Source organism: Micromys minutus (assembly GCF_963924665.1).
Source record: "Micromys minutus genome assembly, chromosome: 16".
Lineage (NCBI taxonomy): Eukaryota > Metazoa > Chordata > Mammalia > Rodentia > Muridae > Micromys > Micromys minutus.
This window is the reverse complement of record NC_137985.1, coordinates 33,872,292-33,894,119: the sequence shown is the minus strand read 5'-3', so window position 1 is coordinate 33,894,119 and position 21,828 is coordinate 33,872,292. Positions and strand designations below refer to the sequence as shown.

The 21,828-nt window shown below is 45.9% G+C and overlaps 1 protein-coding gene across 1 annotated transcript in view; it reads left to right on the top strand.

Moving 5' to 3' along the window:
• Positions 1 to 374: 374 nt before the first annotated feature.
• GRAMD1B (GRAM domain containing 1B) overlaps positions 375 to 21,828 on the top strand; it is a gene marked incomplete at its 3' end in the record, with an annotated part of 42,057 nt that continues 20,603 nt past the window's right edge. Inside the window, exon 1 of the mRNA XM_080930578.1 lies at positions 375 to 1,268. Coding sequence (XP_080786704.1) covers positions 892 to 1,268 — 377 coding nt within the window. The 5' untranslated portion in view covers positions 375 to 891. The remainder of the gene's footprint in view (positions 1,269 to 21,828) is intronic.

The window sequence follows — 21,828 nt, the reverse complement described above, 5'->3', positions numbered from 1 at the left end:
AAAGTCACCCAGTTTTCCCTCAACCCTGTATCTTGGGTGGTCTGAGAGGGAGGGCTAAATCCATTGATTCCCCTCCCCCAGGAAAAAAAGCAGGGAGTTCGCTAACCCGAGCTGCTTAGCCAATCGTTGCCCTGAGAAAGTTTGGATTGTGCTCCTATTTCATTAGGCTGATTGGCGCAGCCTTGACTCGGAGGTATAGTCCCTCCCCAAGGGATTCCGTGTACAGTTACACGGCTGTCGCTGCCTGTGCGTGTCCTTTCAGGATAGCAACCCACCCCCTCCTCAGCCCCCAGCTCCACCTCCTCCACCCTTTTTTGTTTTTATCTAGTGTCTCCCTTGCTTTCTCTCTCTCTCTCTCTCTCCTCTCCCTCCTACCACCGCCTCTTCTTCCAGCCCTCCACTCTCCAGCAGCGCCAAGCCGGCTCCCCAAAGCAGTCTGCTGAACGCAAACCGCTGAGAGTTTGCTGCGCAGCTCCCTGGGGTCCGGGGCCGCCGAGTCCCGCTAAGGCAGAGACACCGGCAGAGCGAGCGAGCGTGCGGGCGCAGCGGAAGACAAACACTCGGGCACGCGAAGGGGAGCCCCAGGGGGACAGCCGGGTAGCAAGCGACAAGGCTTGGCAGGCGACTGCCACTGCGTCCCGGGTCGCCTCTCCCTCGTCCGACTGCGCGAGGAAGCGCGCTTCTTAAAGTTCTAGACCGCAGGAGGCGGCGTCCCCTTCAGTCCCCTCCTCGCCTGCGCTCCAGGAAAAGGAACTTGATCTACTGGCAGGCTCCAGCCGCTTGCTGAACGTGAGAGGGGATAGTGCCACGGGCCCCAGGGTAGGGAGCCGAGAGAGGGAGCCTCCAGCCAGGCGGCAGGCGGAGGGCATCCGGCAGCGGCCAGGAACCCCGATGCCGGCAGCCAACATGATGGAGAACCTGCAGCTACCCGCTCTGCAGGTGCCAGAGCCCCAGGGCGCGCCCGAGGGCAGCGCAGTGTGGTCCAGCTCGTCCACCCCCACGCTCCGCCGCCGGCGCTTTAAGATGCGCCGGATGAAGAACGTGCAGGAGCAGAGCCTGGAGGCGGGGCTGGTAGCCCCGGACCTACCCGGCGTCTTTGCCCCCGGCAAGGAGTTCCTGCAACTGCCGTCCATTGAGATTACGCCCTCCAGCGACGAGGACACCCCGTGGTCCAACTGCTCCACACCCAGCGCGTCCCCGCGCCGAAAACGCTTTCTGCTCCGCAAGTGGCTGAGGGTGAGGGAGCGGAAGGAGTGCAGTGAGAGCAGGTAGGTTCCCGTTTCTCTCCAGCTGTCTTCCCCTGAACCTCTCGCCCCTCCCCAGGGCCGTCTAGGGCCCTTGGGCATTCTGGTGGAAACTTCCGGGACCAAAGCTGGAGCTTATCGCGTCACCTTGGCATCTTCAGACACTGCCAGGGCACCAGGGCTGGCGGATTTGTCTCCACAGCCCAGGACTAGGGACTTTCTATTACTTGGTGTGTTTGACATAGGCTCATGCTGCGTTTCATCTCTTGGTCCTCACAGCAAAATGCCCAATACAGTGTCATCAGTATTTCTTGAGCCCTTACTGTGCGCAGACTGTTGTGTGTGGTGAGTGCTTCACCCTGAGGATGGAATTTGGAATTAGGTAGATAGTACTATATAATTCCATTGTACAGGTGGAGGTGGCAGAAGACTAGCGATAGAAGTTTAAATGGAGCCTCCACATGGATTTCCAAATTCCATTTCACTTTTTGTCATTTTTCTTACACTAAGATCCCGGTACAGGTCCATGTTGCCTGTGTAGAAGTGAACTATTTACGTTTTCTGCTACACCACAGAGGCATCGCTCTGTCACTATGCCAGCTCTAGTTTTGCTAGGGAGATGTTTGCTGTCCACATCCAAGACCTGGCATGAAGTTCACAGGGTAATTCCCCAAGCCTTGGAGGCACATGCCCGTGTGTGTGTGTGTGTGTGTGTGTGTGTGTGTGTGTGTGTGTGTGTGTGTCTGCCTGCGAGAGCACGATGCTTCAGGAAGTTGCCCATGATGGAATGGAGTCCTCACCACTCATGTATACCATGTTCCCTCCATTTAGTTCTGGACTCGGGGTATGACATTAGCAGATGTTTGGACTGTTGTGGGGGGGGGTGGCCTTGCTATCATTGTTGTTGGTGGTAACTAAGGCACACGAATCACTTTAATGAGAATTCATTCACCCTATTGGTTCACTTTTGTTCATTTTCATTTAGGAAGCATTTATTGAGTGGATCCAAGAGCTCAAGTGTGGCACCAGTTAGTGTGACCCTGAGAAGGGTATCCGGGGTATGAAGGGGACAGGAGGTGGAAGCTAGTCATGGTAGAACACTAGTACAAGAAAAAAAAGTGCCTCCCACACTTCCAAAATAAAATAAATAAACAGTGCTGTGCGGCACTTGCTTGTAGTTCTAGAACTAGGGAAGAAGAAGAGGAAGAGTCTTGGAGTCTGAGATGCGTGAAGGTTACATGAAAAGATTGACCTCTTCAAAACCCCAAACCTAAATGAAACAAAACCAAACTAAATCCAAACCAACTAACCACATAACAAAAGGAGTTGAGACACGCAACTTTCATTCACACTGAAGAGATGGAGCCATTGGAAGACTCACCCTATGTCATCTGTAGTGATTGTACGAGGAAAGGCAAGCTTGGGGACACAGGAGAAGGCTGGGGGAGGGAGAGGCTCAATTATGACAAATGCAGATAGAAGAAAAAAGGCAACAGTAAGATGTGTTTGAGGTCGGTGCACATGATGAACTCTGGGAACAGTATGGCCCAAATCAAAAGAAAGAAGCATGTGATGTATCTTTGTGGAGGTACTGAGGGCCTGGGCTGGGATAAGGAGGAGGTGACCCTCCTGAGTCTTCCCGGCTTCTCCCATTGATTCACTACAGAATGTCTTTCCTGTCTGCAATGGCTGTGCAGCTTCTCCCAGTTATGGACCTCGGGGTCAGCAGGTCTTTCTTTTCCAACACTCCACCCTGTTTCCTTTTCCACAGAGCACCAGGAAGGGGGGATTGGTGGAGGCTAATCTCACACTAAATCATGACTTGGGTACTTCTTCCTCAAATCTGAGAGACCCTGCAAGAGGCATTGGCAATCTGCCACAGATACAGAAGAACAAATGGAGAGAGTCTTGCACTGCTGGCTAACAGAGGCCGGTGGAGCTGAGGAACTGTAAGGAGGTGTTATTGATGTTTTGAGTGTTATTTAAAGGTACAGTAGGATATTTTTTTCTGTTGAAGTGGGGAGGATGGTATTAAAAAGTTTATTTTACCTCCTGAGTATAGCTTAAGTTCTTTAATGTTCTAGTTTATTGGGTTGGAAGAAAACACGTATTTTCTCATGCCCTGGTATCCATGGAGGTTGGTTCCAGGTCTTTCTGAGGTCACCAAGTTCCTTGTAGAAAGTGGCATATTATTTGCTTGTAACTCATACATATTTTCCCACAGATGTACTTTTTCACCGTGTGTGTGTGTGTGTGTGTGTGTGTATGTATGTGTGTGTGTGTGCATGTACATGTGGAGGTCAGAGGGTAACCATCAGGAATTGATTCTCTCAGACCATGCAGAACCCAGGAACTGAATTCAAGTCTTTAGACTCAGTAGCAAGTGTCTTTGTCCACTGATCCATCTCGATGGCCCGTTTTCTCATACACTTTAAATGATCTCTAGGTATCTTCTAACGCTTAGCATGATGCAAATGCTATCTGAAGAATTGCTACACTGTGTTACTTAGCGAACAAGGATAGGGACCTGAAGTCTGTGTTGTGTATGTGCATAGAGGTGCATATCTGTAGTCTGTGCACTAAGGATGCGGAAACAGGATGAACAGTGAAGCAGGGCCAGCCTGGGCTATATAGTGAGATCTAGTCTAAAATAAAGTCTACACGTGTTTGGTATAGTTTTTCTAGATTCTTTCTATCCATTGGGTCTGGAGGTACCGAAATTTGGAGATATAGAAGGCCAACCGTATATGTACAAAAGGCAGACTGAGCTGGGAATGTATATATGCTTGCTTACATGGTGAATTTGAGACCAGAATGGGATAATTGATGCTGTATCCTAAACACACAAAATGACCAATACAAAATCAGAGCCAAACTCAAACAAAACAACACAACTGTGGACTTTTCTATCCTGTGTGTTCACAACCTTCCCTCTTGTGGTGACCCATAGATGTTCATTGATGAAATACCAGTGATGAGTAAATTCATTTCCTCTTTCTGAAATTTTCCTTATTCACAAGTTTGAGAAATTTTCAGGGTTGGGGGGGAGGTAGGTCCAGAGCTGAGGTTTATAAGGTAGATTTATTAAAATATGGTTTAGATACCACACAACCTCCAAATCCTACTGGGTTTGAAGCTCAGAATCTAGCTCAGTAGTAGAGTAGTCTCAGAAGAAGGACTGGGCCCTGTGGGAAAAAGTGTTCAGTACCAGGATGGAAAAGAGGTGTTTAATTCAGTTATTATAGTGATAGATGTGTAGACACATCTCCATAGTTAGTTTTAAAACACCTTCTGTACAGACACATGTGTGTGCGTGCACACGCGCGCGCGCGCGCGCACACACACACACACACACACACACAGAGAGAGAGAGAGAGAGAGAGAGAGAGAGAGAGAGAGAGAGAGAGAGAGAGAGAGAGACAGAGAGACAGACTCTCCCACAGCCTTAATCTTTAGCTCCCAATCCCCCAATTGGATCATCAACTTTATATATTCATTAATCTGCCTTTTTTTTTTTAAAAAGAGAGAACTGAATTTTACAAGACCAAATCTATTGAAAATGGAAGTGAATGGCTGTTGTACTGTTGCTATAACAAAATCCTCGAGACTAGGTCATTTTATTTGCTCATCCACTCACGTATTTATTTTTTTAGTCAGGGTCTCATGGATCCAAGCTTGGTCTTGGACTGTCACTCTTCCTGCCTCTACTCCCAGATGCTGAGATTACAAGTGATTGTCACAGCTGACTTTCCTATCTTCGTATACACAGTGAAATCAGCTCAGTGGGTGACATGTGTGGGTTCTAAGCAATGAATAACTTAATGGGACAAGCTTTTTGAATTAGTACTGCCACAAACCACCACCAACAATAAAACAGGAAGAAAAGAATTAATAAATGCATATGTCCTCAGATCTCTTGGTCGGAAATGGTTGTGGTAAGGGTTTGAAAAAAAAAAATTACATACCAAGTATCAGGGTCTCTCTATGGCCTCCTGAATTCTGAGAGAAAAATTAAAAATTAGGCAACGCCATGTCTCCCAGGGTGTACCTTGTGAAAGGAGAGAGAAAGCTAAGAAGGGACAAGTAAGTTGGGCTGTGCAGAACTGCAGCCTGTCTTTCTGGAGAACAGAGAAGAATTTCTTTGTCTCCCTTGAACACAATCCTAACTATAACGCTCTAGACCACCTCTCACTGAGCTATCCTGCACCCCTTTCTATGGGGACATCCCTATGTTAAATCAGCTGCTCACAGGCTCGTAGGCTAGCTACTGGAGAGTAAGATTTTTGTTTGCTCTACATCTGACCTTTGGAAATGGTTCCTACCAATTCTGTCAAACCTGATGTGTTACGGTAACTCTGGGGTGCTGGCCTAGCTGCTTGGCAGTTTGCAGGTATAGAGCTTTGATATGTTTATCTTGATTCTCTGACAGTTGGAGGAAGATTTGCTTCAAACGTCAGGCAGTTTGCAGGGAGCAGGGTGAATTTGTTCATCCAGACTTCTGCTCAATCAGATTCTACTCAGTTATTCTTTATATAGTTGACTATTCAGCGTGGGCCCTGCTCTGTGTGGTAGAGAAGAAGAAACTCATCCCTCTTAACACCAAGCAACAGATCCATGCAAAGGCATTGTGAATGGTTAGTGTACAATGTGAGCAGTCAACTCAGGATAAGGTTAAGAAGGGAAGGCTTCTACCAGTCCCATAATCCCTTGAGGCTGGGAGTGAGTCTTATTTTGTGCCAAGTAATGCTAAGTGTCTTAAATACATGATCATTGTTAATCCTCATGACAAACCCGTGGGGTAGGCTTCGTGGGAGAAGAGGCTGGGTAGGAGAGATTAACTTGTTCCTGGTCTAACAAGAACAAGGCACATATGAACTATATGTACTTGTTCTAATGCTGAGTTCTTTACAGTTCTGTGCTACTGACCTCTCATGCTTAAGAAGGTGTAGGTGTGGGGGAGTAGCTTGTGCGAGATGGGAATTCATGAGGCAGGGGAAGCTGCTGAGCCAGTTTGGGTGGGAGAATGTGTGGGAAGCACAGCTTTGTGGGGGTGACAGTGATGGCTTAGGTGGACTCCCCCAGAAGAGGCAGCCTGCCTTTGCCTATAGATGTGGTTTCTAGATTAAAATAGTTTGTGGAAATTGATACGTGGTGATGGAGCCCCGAGGGCTGATTTAGGCTGGCTAGGTTCCTCTGTGGGAGTTGGTATTTCTGGAGTTTCCATGTGGTTATGTGCTCAGCCAATTACAGGAAACCAGGTTGAGTGTGGGGTAGAGTAACCAGTGATAAATCCCACCCCCTCCAGGTTGTTCCTCCCAGATACTGTATCCCCCAGTTGCTAGGCTAGTCACTGATGGTTGCTTCTGGTGTGCTCCTTTTTCATTAAGGCGCCTGAACGGCTAAGCTGCCAGTGGGGAATTTTCTTCCTGACCCTAGTGAGTAAGCTGCCAACTCTAGAGCAGGTGTTTAGATGCTGGACATGGTTGCTGGGCTGCTGTGTGTCGAAAGAGCTTGAGGTAGACAGAGAGGTTGTCCTGGCACCGTTGTTGCCTTATGATCTCCGCTTTCAGACCGAAGCTGTGTGTGACTTACCATGTGCTGTGCTTGCGGTGGGAAGGAGAATATAGGTTTTAATTATCTTGGGGGCCCCAACAACTTTAGATATGGAGGAGGGTTCCTTCTCTCTGAGGAGAGGTTTAAAACCTCTCTCAGGAATACAGAGTGAAAAACCAAACCTGGCCTTTCCAGTGGGAGAAAGGAGAAAAGATACAGATGCTTTGAGCTGTTGAAAAGAGATGTCAAGACAAGGGCCTGCCCTCCCGCCCCCACCCCATGTTCCCAATGGCTGCCATGTGTCAGTCAGTTCTAGAGGCAGTATTGAGCTGGTGGTGTAGTTCAGTGGTAGAGGGCCTGCTTAGCAGGCATTAGGGGATAGGTTCAATCCCTTATACCAAATAAATAAATACATAAATAAATAGTGGGACAATATTGATTCCAGATGTTTTCAGTTGTGTTTATGGATTTTTTTTTTTTTTTTGAGTTAAGTTACACAGTTTAACAGTACTAGATATGTCTGTGCATAGCTAAGGCTGTTGGTAGAAAACAGGGATAAGAAAAAGACCTTGGGGTATTTCTCTGGAGACCCCCTCAAAGAGTTTTTGTTCTTAGTCAGATGGTGGGGAGCTTTCTCTGCTTCCTGTGCATTCTCGGACAGGACCAAGATTCATGTTCAGATCTGATCTGAAGAGTAGATTTAAAAATAAATGAGGTGACCAGACAAGTCATGGTGGCTTGCAAGCTGAGTCTCAGACCTGTGACCTGAAATCTTGCTCAGCCCCTAACTGACTCTGGTACCTCTAAAGCAGCAGGCTCTTTGTAGGGCCTGTCTCTGATCGAAGCCCATTGCACCATCCAGCTTATTCCTGGCCTAGAGCCTCTCCTCGGCCTTGAGGTCTGACCACAGCTGTTTGCTGTTTTGCTGTGTTGCTGTTCCTGGTTAGTGAGTTCAGCCATGAAATGATGAGGCAGAGGGAAGGAATGAGAAAGATAACAACTTCCGTCACCCCCCTTTTCAACTATGGTAAAAGAATTTGTCTGCTGGCCCAGTTTGGGTATAGTCTAATGAGGTACGCAGGTCAGTTTCATAGTGGCCCCCGTGATTGAATCCTGGTTGCTGTTTCAGAAAGAGAGGCACAAAAACAGGCCCTAGGTCTTCATCTCTCCCTGTTGTGAGACGCTGCTACCTTTGGATTCTGCGGGTGTGAGCCCTTGGACCATCAGAAATGTGCAGGAAATGTGAATGTTTAAAAACTAACACTACCCTGCTGTGAGTAGTTTGCTACAGCAGTGAAACAAATGTGTCAAATCCTGGCCTTCGCAGGATCTGTCACAATAATGAGAAAATGCAGACAGACAGGGGATGGTTAGTCTAGTGGCACTCTTTGTTTTAGACAGAGTCTCTTGTAGCCTAGGCTAGTCTTGAGAATACTATATGGCTGAGGATGACTATGGACTCCTGATATGACCGGATTCATTTCCTGAGAGCTGGGATTTCAGAATGTACTATCATGCCTAGCTCTTAATCAATCTGTCTGTCTGCTACCTACCTACCTACCTACCTACCTATCATCTATCTATCTATCTATCTATCTATCTATCTATCTATCTATCATCTATCTATCTATCTATCATCTATTTATCTATCTTTCTTTCTACGTATGTATGTATGTATGTATCTATCTACCTATCTATCTATCTATCTATCTATCATCTATTTATCTATCTTTCTTTCTACATATGTATGTATGTATGTATGTATGTATGTATGTATGTATGTATGTATCTATCTATCTATCTATCTATCTATCTATCTATCTATCTATCTATCTTCTATCTTTTCTTCAGGTAGGGTCTTGTTTTGTAGCTCCTGATGGCCTAGATGGTGCAATTCATACCGCTCTCACACTCACAGCCCTCCCGCCTCAGCCTAGAAAATGCTATATAGATGTTTGTCGCCATGCACAGCTCAGTGGCACATTTTCAAAAAGCCCTCCTGGTGTCTTCAAGCTTGTTGTATTGTAAAAGAAGCATTTTAAATACAATTTAAAGTCAACAATTATAGCCAGTCTGATAAAATAACTAACTAATTGTAAAATTCAGGGTAGTAGGAAATAGAAAAATAGTTTATAATCTTGATCCCCAGTGCTGTATTATTTCCTGGTATTCTTTTTTTCTTTTTCAGTTTTTCAGTTGCGGAGGGAGAGGGCTTTGGGAGTTCTGAATTTCTCCCTGTAATAAGCTCAGGTGTATCGAATGAAAGACACTCACTGCTGATTCTGTGGGTGTTCAGACAGCCATGACGAAACCTGGGACAAAAGCCACACATGCCTTGTATTATACCCTAGGCCATCTCTCGAGTTTGCCTCCAGGTTTTCTTGTAGCAAGAGTGCAGCAGTACAGAGCCAGTGGCACATTTCCAGAAGCAGGTCAGTAGTAACTAGCCCAGTAAGCTCAGCCATGTGTCATGTGGGAACATCTCCCAGTAGAGGCCACTCACATGTGCAGTTTTCTGCTTGACTTGACAGACTCCAGGGCCAGGAGTGACCTCAGCAAGGTGAGCCTTTGCCTTTTCAGTCTTCCGGCATGAGTGAGCTGAGCACCGGTGTGACCTCTTCGCTTGGGCCAATGCAGGCTTGAATTAACATCATCGGATAGCCCCATCCTTCATTTTCACTCTTCCATGTTCCTCCTCCTCCATCTGGGCCCGGAGGTTTTCACCTGTAGGCACACTGGGTTCCGTTGTCATGTTGGTCCAGACTTCTGGCTATAGTGATGGGCAAGAGGTTCTTCTCCTGTGTCCCCCATTTGTAGGAGGTGGGGTGACTAGGGGGACATTGTAAACAATAGACCACACAGCTGCATCTATTGTGGTTTGAGCCAGAGTTTCATGAATCTAGGGCTGGCTTTGAACTCATTATGTAACAGAACAACTTTGAACTTCCGGATCCTCTTGTCTTAATCTCCCTGGTGTGTCCCATTTTTTTATGGTGCTGAGACTAGAACCCAGGGCTACCTAGACTGGAGACTATTGAACTGTATCCTCAGCCCTGGCTGAATTTATACCTGTCCCCTGCCCCCAACTCCCCCCCTCCGAGTGTATGTGTGTGTGTGTGTGTGTGTGTGTGTGTGTGTGTGCTTATGCAAATGTATGTTTGGACATAAGTGTTTGGATGCTTGCAAAATGATCCAAAATGCCCACAAAGAGGGCACTTGCATGCATATCCTGGAACTGGAGTTACAGGAAGTTGTAGGTTATTTGAGGTGGGATGTGGGTGCTGGGAACAAAATTGTGGTCCTCTGCAAGAACAGCTAGCTGTCTTAACCCCTGAATACTTACCCTCAGTATTGCTAGATAAGGACACACAACCTGCCCCATGAGATCTGTAGGAATTCTGACGATGGGTCTAAGATACAGTTACAGTTTGATTTTTGTTTTGTTTTGTTTTGACTTTGGAACTAGCCATGCTTCAGTCCTGATCATGACACTACTGCTTCTCCTTTGTGACAAGGTCTGTCATAAAGCTCTAGGCTGTCTTGGAACCCCCTTTGTAGATCAGGTTGGCCTTGACCTCACAGGGATCTACCTCTCAAGTGCTGGAATTAAAGGTGTGCACCACCACACTCAGCTCCCGTATTTATGACTTCTGTATCGGGTCAAGACTGAATGAGGAGAAAAGAAAACGAAAAGGAGAGCTATGGGTGAGTAGCTCAGGGGTGTAGTGTGGCTATCTGGCCTGTGTTTAACGTCTAGCTCCAAAGACATCTGCTATGGTGACTGTGAACGTCCAGAATTTATGTATGTATCTTGATCCACGAATCCTTGTCAATGTCATTGGGAATTCCAGCCCATAGGAGGCAGTTAGGAAACAGAGATACCAGGAGGGTGGAGAGGAGACACCACCTTGTCAATGTCATTGGGAATTCCAGCCCATAGGAGGCAGTTAGGAAACAGATACCAGGAGGGTGGAGAGGAGACACCAGAGCGGGGCTGCCTACTGCCTCACCTTGTGGCGCCCCCTCCCACCTGAAAGGAAGCATTAGGAAGACCCTGAGCAGCGCGTGCTGCCATGATGCCTCTGTAGCCAAGATCCAAATCATCCCTTCATACTTATCCAGGCTGGGTATTCTGTTCTGGCACTAGAAAGTGAATGATCAAGCCAGCATTTCTCCCCACCTTTCTTTCCGAGGTCGGCCATAAACGAGCACAATCTACCTAGTGGGAACGTTCCCTTCATTCCCATTTTGTTGACTGCAGGCACAGATTCAGGATCTGTTTCTCTGAAAACCTACTGCTCTAAAGAGCATCTTCCCCTTCTGACGGTTGGATACTGTGGGCTGCTAGGTGTGTTTGCTGTTTTGAGTAAATGGTAGTTGGTCTTCCAAATTGGTACAGGGTCTTCTTTCAGTTGTTTCGTGGCACCCTGGGCATTTGCATCCTCCAGCAGTTACGTGCTCCAGAGTCAAAAGCAGCCCCTATCCCGGATGAGATGCATTAGAAGCCCTCTATGGCTGTCAGCATTAATCAGCCTTGCCAACTCCATGCAACATCGTTCTCCAGACGATCCTGCTACAGAAACCATCTGCAATCTCTGTCTCTGTTGTTCACATCCTGGGCCCCAGAATAGGCTCAGTCCAGCCCTATGTTGTTGCAACATTGCCATGTCTGCTTATTTCATGGGTCCAGGTGGCAGCCAGAGATGAACACATGTAATCCTTGCTGATTCTAGGTACCACCTGAACCTGGATGGGGCTCTCCTGATGGCATCAAAGTATTCTTTAACAACCTTGTAAATTCCCATAGTGGTTTCCATAGGTTTGTGGCCCATATAAGCATTTCTTTCTTCATTGGGTTAGATAGACTCCATTATTAAATTCTTTGACTATTGCAAAACAAAACAAAAACAACCCCCCTAAAACAAGTCAAAACAAACAAACAACAAACAAACAAACAAACAAAAACACGGTGTATAATTTGGCCTGTGCAACTGTTTTGCTTTTTCCTTCTTCCATCTAGAGTGGCATCCTTCTAAACAGGATGTTTTCTGTTCTTGGATCGGCCCATGCATAGTGGCAGCAGGTCTTTGTTGATGGGGTGAGAGCCATTTCCAGGGCACTGTCTGAGTGGTGATAGATCTAGTAGTCTTTCCTGTCGTTGCAGAGTCTGCCAGGGTTGGAGGAGAGGCTCCCTGCTCGTATCTCCTCCTAGAGTCTTCAGGCGGCCTGACCTTGAATAAGCCATTTGAGTTCTGTAACCTCCTCTGCAGTGTGCCAGGAGTGGCTGCTCCCTCCTCATGAGCCTTTGCAAAAGTCCAGTCTAGGAACAGCACAGAGATACCCTGGAGGCCCTTTGTCCATAGTTACACTCCCCTGTTACATGAGTGTGGACAGTCTGGATCCAATTCGTAATGCTCAAAGGACAGAGTCCCACACCTTCTGCTTCATAGCATGAGGTGGGAGAAGCATTACCCCAGTCTTCATGAGGTCTGTGCGTATAACACAGTCGGGTAAGACAGATCAACTACACCTGAAGGCTCTCTGGAGCATACCGGTTCTCCTACAGGTTTGAAGCCTAATACCATCAGTCTGTGCTTACCAATTATAGCTGCCACTAGGATGTTAGCAACAGGTTTGGTTTTCACAGTTCTCAGCAAGGCAAATGTTTCCCAGACAGACAGAATTTGACACACCATTTCCCCCCTCTGTTCATGAGACCTCTTTATATACTCTTTTTTAAAAAATTTATTTATTTATTTATTTAATGTATGTGAGTACAGTCTTGCTCTTTTCAGACACACCAGAAGAAGGCATCAGATTCCATTACAGATGATTGTGAGCCACCATGTGGTTGCTGGGAACTGAACTCAGAACCTCTGGAAGAGCAGTCAGTGCTCATAACCGCTGAGCCCTCTCTCCAGCCCTCTTTATACATTCTACCCTTTAAAACTGATCACCCCCTACAAGCTGATGTTCTCTCATTCTAGTAATCCTCACTGGAGTTGGATGTTACAGAGCACAGGGCTCCTGGGTCAAAGCATTACTTCCCAGCACCTTTGATTGTTAACTCTTTATCAAACGAAAACCTCAAGGCTTCCAGGGAGGTTGCCTAAGGGTCATCTTTGCCTCATTAACATGCCTGGCTGCTCCTCCTATTATTGGCAATGTTGGACCAGCTTTATCATGAGACATTTGGTTTCTTTCTCTCGGGCCATCCTTCTCCATTTCTGTACAGACTGTGTTGTAACTGAGCCATTAGCTCAATCCCTGTCCTCGTCTCGATGGCTCTCAGTGTTGCTCTTATACCTGACAATGGCCCAAGGAAATCTCAGAGTTTTAAATTTCCCCCAAGCTTTAAAAACTGTTCAGCTAAAACTGGAGACCAGTAGAGAAGAGCTCTTTGGCTTATCCGGCCTTTGATAGTTCTGTGTCCACACCTTTGCTTCAGCCTCATTAATGCCTATTTTATTCATTCCTTTTCTTCATGTCTTCGCTCTAAAGAGTTACATCCTTTTGAAAGGACTACTGGGGCTCTCCACCTTTTTACTTCTTTGTTTTACTACAATGTCTACTTCCAATGCTAATTCCAAGTTAGGCCACCTATTCTGACCCAACAACTGTATGCTTTGAACCCCACCTTGGATTGGATTCAAAGAACCTAACTTACGGTTTTTTGTTTCTTTCATTTTTTTGTTTGTTTGTTTTTGTAAATGATATAGATGAAGAGGTATATAGAGTATATAGAGTTGAGTGTGGCATAGGACCGTATATCTTAAAGATGAGTGGAGGGATTCTCATCTTCTTTTTAGGAGCAACACCCTTCCAGAACCTCAAGTTCAGTAACCTGAGCAGGAAGTTCAGGGAGTTGTGTTGTCTAAGGTGTTACAGACTTTGATCGTTGACCTCCTCTCACCCTCCACTTCTTTCCTGATAGTAGGTTGAACTAAAATTTTACCTCTCATAGATTTTTCTTTGCAGTCCCTTCCCACCCTCCTCCTTCACCTCTTCCTCCTCCATCTTTCCCTTCTACAAGTTCTTGTGTAGCCAAGGCTCACTTCAAACACATGGCTGAGGATAGGATCCAAGTTCTCACTGCCTTGCCTCCAACTCCAGAGTGTCAGGATTACAGAAACCCTGTCCAGTTGATGTGGTCCTAGTGCTCAAACCCTGGGCTTCTCTATGCTAAACAAGCACCCTACCAGTCAGCATCCCTCTGATGCTTAATCACTTAGGTTTCTTGACTGGGCCAATCCTGAGGCTGCGCTCTTTCACATCAATTCCAATGCTATCAATAACAAAAGACCTGTCTCTTTAGAGAGTCCAGAGGTTTTAAGGAATGAAGACTAAGATTATAGTGCATGCGGCTCGGTGTCTGGAGAGGGTATCGGATAGGAAGCTTTACCAAAGCAGGCAGAAGAGCCTGGCCAAGTGTTTACATCATTTGGCCACCATTGTGGTCTTCTGCCCCCAAGCATGTCAGCTAATGCCAGGCTGACCTCCAGGCAGTCTGCTTGGTCTAGCTCACATTGTTCCAGGCTGGGTCATTATACTCTGAGGCTCTTTTTGACCTTTTTCATGAGTCTCAGGGTTGGATAGAATGGCAGCAACAAAGGTTATTCTGAGCAGGTGGAACTTCTCCAGAAAACAGCCCTTAGCTCAAGTGTTGGCATGCTCTTGACACCTGAGCCCATGGTGAGCCATGTCTCTCTGACATGGGAAGATCGACACCCCACTCCCCCCCAAAAAAAGCTAAAAGGAAAACAGACTGTATTATCTCTTTTGATTGCTTCTGTCTATGTTTTGAGCTATACTTTTAAGAAAGTTTTACCTAAGATCTAGGCAAAATTCTCATGATACATTTTACTATTTTTTTTCTTGTGCTCCCTCAGTGGAGGGAGATAGAAGGGTACCTGCTGCCCCTTGTACTGTATATTCCATTGGGGACTCATTATCAGTGACGAGCCATTTCTTATGAGAAAAGTGCTGGCTTTGTAATGCCAATTACTGAATTTGTTTTTCTGAGGAGGTCTTTGGACTCTGGCCAGGGCAGACTTCTTGGAAGAATTTTCAGCTATGCCTGGGGAAGTGACCTGCCCATTCCTAAGAATTCTTCAGAACACCAAGAGAACTTTTCTCTCAAGTGTCTTCTCTACCGTCAACCGTTTCCTGAATGCCTTTGCTTATGGTCAGATCTTTTGTTTCACTTTTAGAGAGATTTGTTTTAAAGTATAAATTAGAGAACTCAAGAGAGGTGACTCTTGCAGCTCAACAAGGGCTTATGGGATTGGCCTTGTGCTATGCATGAGGGAGGAGAGTGATCAGCGGTCCTTCCATGGAGGAGTTCACTATCTAGACGAGATCATTCCAGTACACTGTTGTATTCAGACTAGAGCAAGGAAAGAAAATGGGTCTGCGGAAGGGGTCTTCTGGGCAAGAGAGGAGAGGAGGGGAGGGTCCTTTGATGTCTCCCCCCTTAGCCTCACTTCACTCACACTCACCTGCTTCTTCCCCCTCCAGGTATGGGGCTGGGGATATAGCTCAGTTGGTAGAGTGGTGCTCCTCAGTTAAGGTGCTGTGGTGCTCCCTAGTTACTCCAGTGCTCGGGAGGTGGAGACGGGAGTTCCGTCATGCTTGGATACATAGGAAGTTGGGTCAGCCTGGGCAAGGAGAGAGGGAGGTGGGGAGCCTTTATGCCTTATGCTAAATAGATTGATGATGTGTTTGTTTTAACTGAACTGGGAGATCCAGAGCCACATAGCTGGTCAGTGGCTGAGATGATACAATTTAGATCTTTTGCCACTTGAGTGTGTTGTCCTCTATTTCTTGGGATCCCATGTGTGTCCATTTCTGCTTCTATGGTAAAATACCATGACCAAAAGCAATCTAAGAAAGAAAGGCTTTGTTTTGCCTTGGGAGTCCAAAGGGATCGAGTCCACAACGGTAAAGAAGGCACAGCAACAGGCAGGGAGGCGGGAGCAAGGGCTTGCTCAACACTGTTTCATTCACACGGAGAAAGGAACGAGTGGGAGCAGGAAGTAGGCTGAGGCTATAAACCTACAACTTCTCCCGCCATCCACACGGTGAAATAATCCTCTAGCAAGGCTCTGCTTCCAAAGGTTTCATAAGCTCCCCAAACAGCACCACCAGCTGGTGACCAAGTGTTCAACTACGTGAGACCGGGGGAGACAGTTCTTTCTCAAACCACAGCTTTTGGCAGGATGGGATCATATTGTGAGTGCCACAGCCTACAGTGTCCAGGTGGCCTCCTTTGACTTTGGGGAGAGGAAGATGAGTTTCTCCTACGGTGAATCCCCAGCGACCGGGCTACCCGTCTGCCACCACAGGATGGCCCATGTAAGGCTCCCCACCCCTTCTGTCTCTCACTTCTTTTTAAAGGATGCACACTAACTTTGGTACCATTTATTCATTCTTGGCTGTAATGATTTCTTTCCCTATTGACAATCTTAACTCATTTTATAGGGCTATAACTGAATCTCCGAGGATTGGTAATTTACAGAGGCAGTCGTTTGTTTGTCCAAAGTTCTAGAGGTTGAGAAGTCCAGGATCAAGCCTTCTGAACTTTGTCCTCTGGAAGAATGCTATCTCCATACATGGTAAAAGGTAGAAGAGTGAGGGGGTGAGTAACAGTGCCCTGTTATGATGATATTAATCTTACCCAGAAAAGCAAACCTTCAGGAGAGAAGTCTTTGAAAGGCCCCATCTCCTAATCCCCGCCCCCCCATTAGCATAGATTTTGAAGAGAACAGATATTTGAACTATAGCCATGAGTTTTCTCCCTTTATCTAAAAGCCCTTCTGTTTCATGGTGTTTTGGCTCATAGTCCCACTAGCTAACTCATGTTTCCTGTGGGATCTTCTCAGCTTGTCTGTCTATCTCGGAACCCATCACCTTTCTCTCCAAACCAGTTCTTTGTGCTTAGACTGGGAATTGCTTACCCTTCATCATCAGGAGGTTTGGATGATGACTCATTCCCTTGGCTGAGAAGGTTCCTTAGATCTGAAATCTGACCTCCAACTCACTTCCAGCTTCATGACTAGTTTCCACTTGGTCCATTCCAACCTTTCCCCTTTAACCTGGTCTCTGCGGCAGAGTGGGCTGAACTCTCCCTGACCTCTATCTCCACCTATGGTCATGTTCAGTTCATCTAATAACAGTCTTTAACGTCCGAGTTTTGTAGACATTGTTCCTTTGGATGGGGTGCCTCTTATATGATGCTGTCCTGTTTGGCCAGTGAGGCCTTGTCCCTCGTTCCCTATAGGGTGGCTGAAGCATCCTGTGTGAAGTGGGGTTCCATGTTCTCACTATGTCCTTTCCCAGGGATTGAGGCATACAGACAACTTACTTTATACACCAAAGAAACCTTTAGCATAGAACAGAGCGGGAGCTTGGTAAATATGTATTTCAGGAATAAGGAATAATAGCATGATGAAAGCAAACAGGAAATTTGATTTTCGTGGAAGTCGAGTATAAATCATCCTCTAGATGAAGCCTCTTCTCGAATCAGAATAATTATCCCCATATGCCATTTATGTAAATGTGAACTGTTCTGTTGGTTCGCTTGTCTGCTGGTTCCCTTTGTTTGGCCTGTATCCTGCAGACACCGGGGGTACAGTTCTTTTAAAGGTAGGCTTTATTCAGAGAACCCAGGTTTGGTAAGCCAGGCCATGAGTGATACAAGCTGTCTGGCAGGCAGGACAATAGCGGTATAAAAATATTTTATCGGCTTTTTGATCTGGGGCCCTGGGTACAATCTGCAAAAATCTGTTAGTCTCCCCCAACCCCACATCAACCCCCAAGCTGAGGGAACATTGAAGGGTTTTTATTTTTGGAACTGTGGTTGCCATAGTAACAACACTTCTTATGTCTTTTGCTTCCGGGTCAGGACATCAGTTGCTCTTCTTGAAGAGAAGGTTCTTGGAACAAATGCTTTCTTCTTTCATTGCCCACCTCCCAGTTAGTTCAGCCAGTGTTTTGGTATTTATTAAGCACATACAATGTGCTAGTTAGTGTTCTTGACATCAGACTCTTGAGTTGTCTTCTTCATCCTAGGGGAGAGAAACGTAGCAAATTAACAACACAATGTTAGTTCCTATTCCTTTGTCTATTTGTTTCTTTGACATTGGAGACAAAGTCTTGCTCTGCTGCCCATGCCGACCTCAAATGCATCATCCCTCCGATTTAACTCCCAGCTGTTGGTTTTACAGGCACAGGGATGGCACATGCTTCTGCCTATTTGTTTAAAAGCAAGTTATTTGGGAACATTACAGTCACGGGACTAGTTCCTTTCCTAAAGTGCAGCACTCAAGAGTTGGAAGAGTCAGAGTCTACCACAAAGATGTAGAGGGGAGGAGCCGGCGACTGACTGCGGGACGCTGACTTCTCTCCTGTTGATAGTAGGACCTCATCTCATTAACCGAATTTGATGTGAGCATTCAGAACACAGACACATTTGTTGCTTTGACTTTGTCCAAGACCTTGGGAGATGACAGGATTAAGCCGAGTCTGTCACTGCCACTGTCAGATGCCAGAGTACTTGCTGTGCTGGTGGTGGAGCCTTTTGGCCTTCCAAGAGGAGCTAAGAGCCAAAGGTTGCCAATAAAAATTGCCCTTGGTTACCTAGTGCAGTCATGGGGCCGGGGGATGGCAGAGAATGAACTTACTGAGCCTCCATGAAGTGAGAAACCTGGAACTCAGTGCAGGGGGAAAGAATAAAGAGGAAGGAGGAAACTGGCAGTTGCTGTTGGGGGCATTCATTCAGACGGGCAGAAAATGGTACCCACGTAGACACAGGTGGAAGATGTGTGAATAGTAGCAATTCCTTATAATCCCTTAATCAGAGCAATTCATTATAATCTCTTAATTGGAGCGGTACTTTATCCTTTCAAAGTTCTTTACCGAGAGGGCAGGGACAGAGTTCAGTGAGTCTTGATGTCTGCCTGAACTCAGTGTCCAGTGTAGCAGGCCTCCTCATGACAAGTGTTTGCCACAATGATCCATTACATCATTGTCCCTACATCCCGAGAGGAAGATATACTAAGTATGCCCACTCACTTCCTAAGGAATTGAAACTCAAGCAGACCTGCCTACATGAACTCAGTAATGATAGGAAACAGACTCCAAAAAAGACATGCTGGTATGCCTCCTTTGTGTCTCTTGTATTTACATTTATTTACTCATTCATTTACTGAATGTGTATCAGTGCTTTGACATGTCTGCCACATGTCTGACAGTTCTGTGGATCAGAAGGAGGCACTGGATCCCGAGGAACTGGAGTTATGGGTAGTTGTGAGACACATTGTGAGGGCTGGGAACTGAACCTGGGTCTTCTACATGAGCAGTGAGCTCCTTAATTGTAGGGACATCTTCTCCAGCACTGGTACATTGTATATAATTCATTCCTCTATTGTTCAGAGCAAATAACATCCAACATTTTATACACATACACACAAAGACACACAGACAGACAAACACACACAGACACACATACACACACATACACACACATACATACACACATAGAGACACACAGACACACATACACACATACACACACACAGACATACACATACACACACGTACAGATCACAATATACACAGACACAGAGACACACAGACACACACACAAACACACACAGAGACACAGACACACAAACACACACAGACACACCAACACATACACACAGACATACACATACATATACACACAGACACACATACATACATATTCATGTATATATATATATACACACAGATACACACATATACATACACACATACAGACACACAATACACACAGACACAGAGATTCACAGACACACACACAGAGACACACACACACAGACAGACACACAGTCACACACAGGTACACAGACAGACACACAGTCACACACAGACACACAGTCACACACAGACACACACACACACACACACACACACACACAGTTCCAGCACGCCTCTTTCCTTTCAGAGCTGAAGCTCTGGTGGGAAGCTTTGACTGGGTTTTGCCTTTCTCCTCTTTCCTTTCTCATTTGCAGAGACACATCAAACATCTGAGTTGCCAGACACTGGGCAAGTCCAGCAGTGTTGCTTGGCTGCTTGTGTGTGCTTACCATTGAGCCTTGGTGGGCCTCTACTCTTCAAGAAGACAGTCTAGTTTGCTCACTGTTAATCTATTCCTTTGTTTGATTGCAGATTTTCATTGATTATTTACTTAGCATTCATTGGAAAAAAATGAGTCTAAACTTTAAGACATGCAAGTAGTCACTAATCACCATGACAAAATCTCCACCATGAATGACACAAAGGAGGAGAGATTTGTTTTGCCTCATGGTTTCATAGATTTTCATCCAGGATTGCCAGGTCCAGCGCTTTAGGCCCAAGGTGATGCTGAACACTGGAGTCTGAAGGATATGGCAAAATACAACTGTTGGCCTCGTGGCAACCAGAGAAGAACTGAAGAGACTGGTGTCTCCAGCTGTCCTTTCAAAAGGTCTCCCAGAAGTTCACTTCCTCCATGTAGGCTCCAACTCCTCATTTCCATTCCTTCCTGATGATACCATGAAGCTATAAATTGTTCAGTGGATTAATCCATTGATAAGTCAGAGCCCTCATGATTCAGCAGTTTTCCCCAGACCTTATGAGCTCACCTTTAGCACAGGAGCCTCTGGGGAATGTTTCAGAGTTAAGTCCTAACACAGTCAAGTGCCCCTAGGGAGCAGACAGCTGTGCTAGGCAGTCCTGATGGCCTGATCCTCTGAAAGAAATCCTTGAGGACATGCTGCTCCTTAGTGAGACATCTTTGAAGAAAGCAAGAACTGTTAGCTCACTCTGCCATTCATGTCTCAGGATAGGTGAACCTGGTGATGCCTTACCCACTGGGGAGTCCTGGCTATCAGTAATTAATAACCCGGCACTTTGGCTTCTCGCTTCTCTTTTTTGATATTTGCAGGGCTGTCAAACTTCCCTTTCGTTTCTTCAGCAGTGAACAGGAAAGGGAGTGGGGATAAACAGTTCTCTTTTGTGTTTCATAAGCAACATTAATACAAAGACTCAAAAGTTAGATATTTTTGGATTGCTTGTCTATTTCTGACCCTGCTCCTCACAGTTATGGACCATCCAGAGCCCCAGAGCTTCTTCATGCTGATAGACCACTAATTATTGGTGCTGTTCTGATATTGGTACAGCCATTTGTCCAGATTAGATGTGTCTAGTACAGATCACACTCATGTGACTGTCAAAAAATATAAAGATAAATATGTATGTATTTAACATATTTTATTGCTGTGTAGATTTGTATATATATATGATTATACACATATATGTATATACATTTCTCTTTTGAACGGTGCTGAGGATCATACCCACAGTGCCTCAAATGTCCCATATTGTGTGTGTGTGTGTGTGTGTGTGTGTCTGTGTGTGTGTGTGTGTGTGAATATGTATACATCTTAAAGCTGGATGGCTCTCAAGATGATGGGTGCTTTTTGGTCATGAAACAATGACTCAAATTCTCCTGGGGGAGTGGGGAGAATGAATTTGCCTGTCGAATTTCATACTTGTCTTGATGTCTGCGTTTGGTTTCACACCTATCTACTTCATGGAGAGTTTCGGACTTTACTGTCTTATTATAGATCAGAACGAGGCAAACCCTTCCCCATCCCAGAGCATCTGGCGTCACAGGACACTACTTACTGAGAAATCGAGGGTCTCTGAGCACAGTGGAGAGATAGTATGCACCCTGTTCTTAATAAGAAGCCCTGCCCTCACTCTCTCTCACTAGTCCATATTGAGACTCATATTGGGTTTGACTTTTATTCTGGTAGAAATTCCTCTCCTGCTTCCTTGGAGTACAATTCCCCTCTAGGACAGATTTCCTTACCTCAGGCTGCTTTTCGTCACCTGTCTCCTCCCACATAAGTAGGTGAGTGTGATCATTCCCTCCCTTGTAGACAGGTTAGAAGATAAAAAAGCAAAGGGAGACCGTTCTTCAAGGATCCTGGTCCCTGGTAGG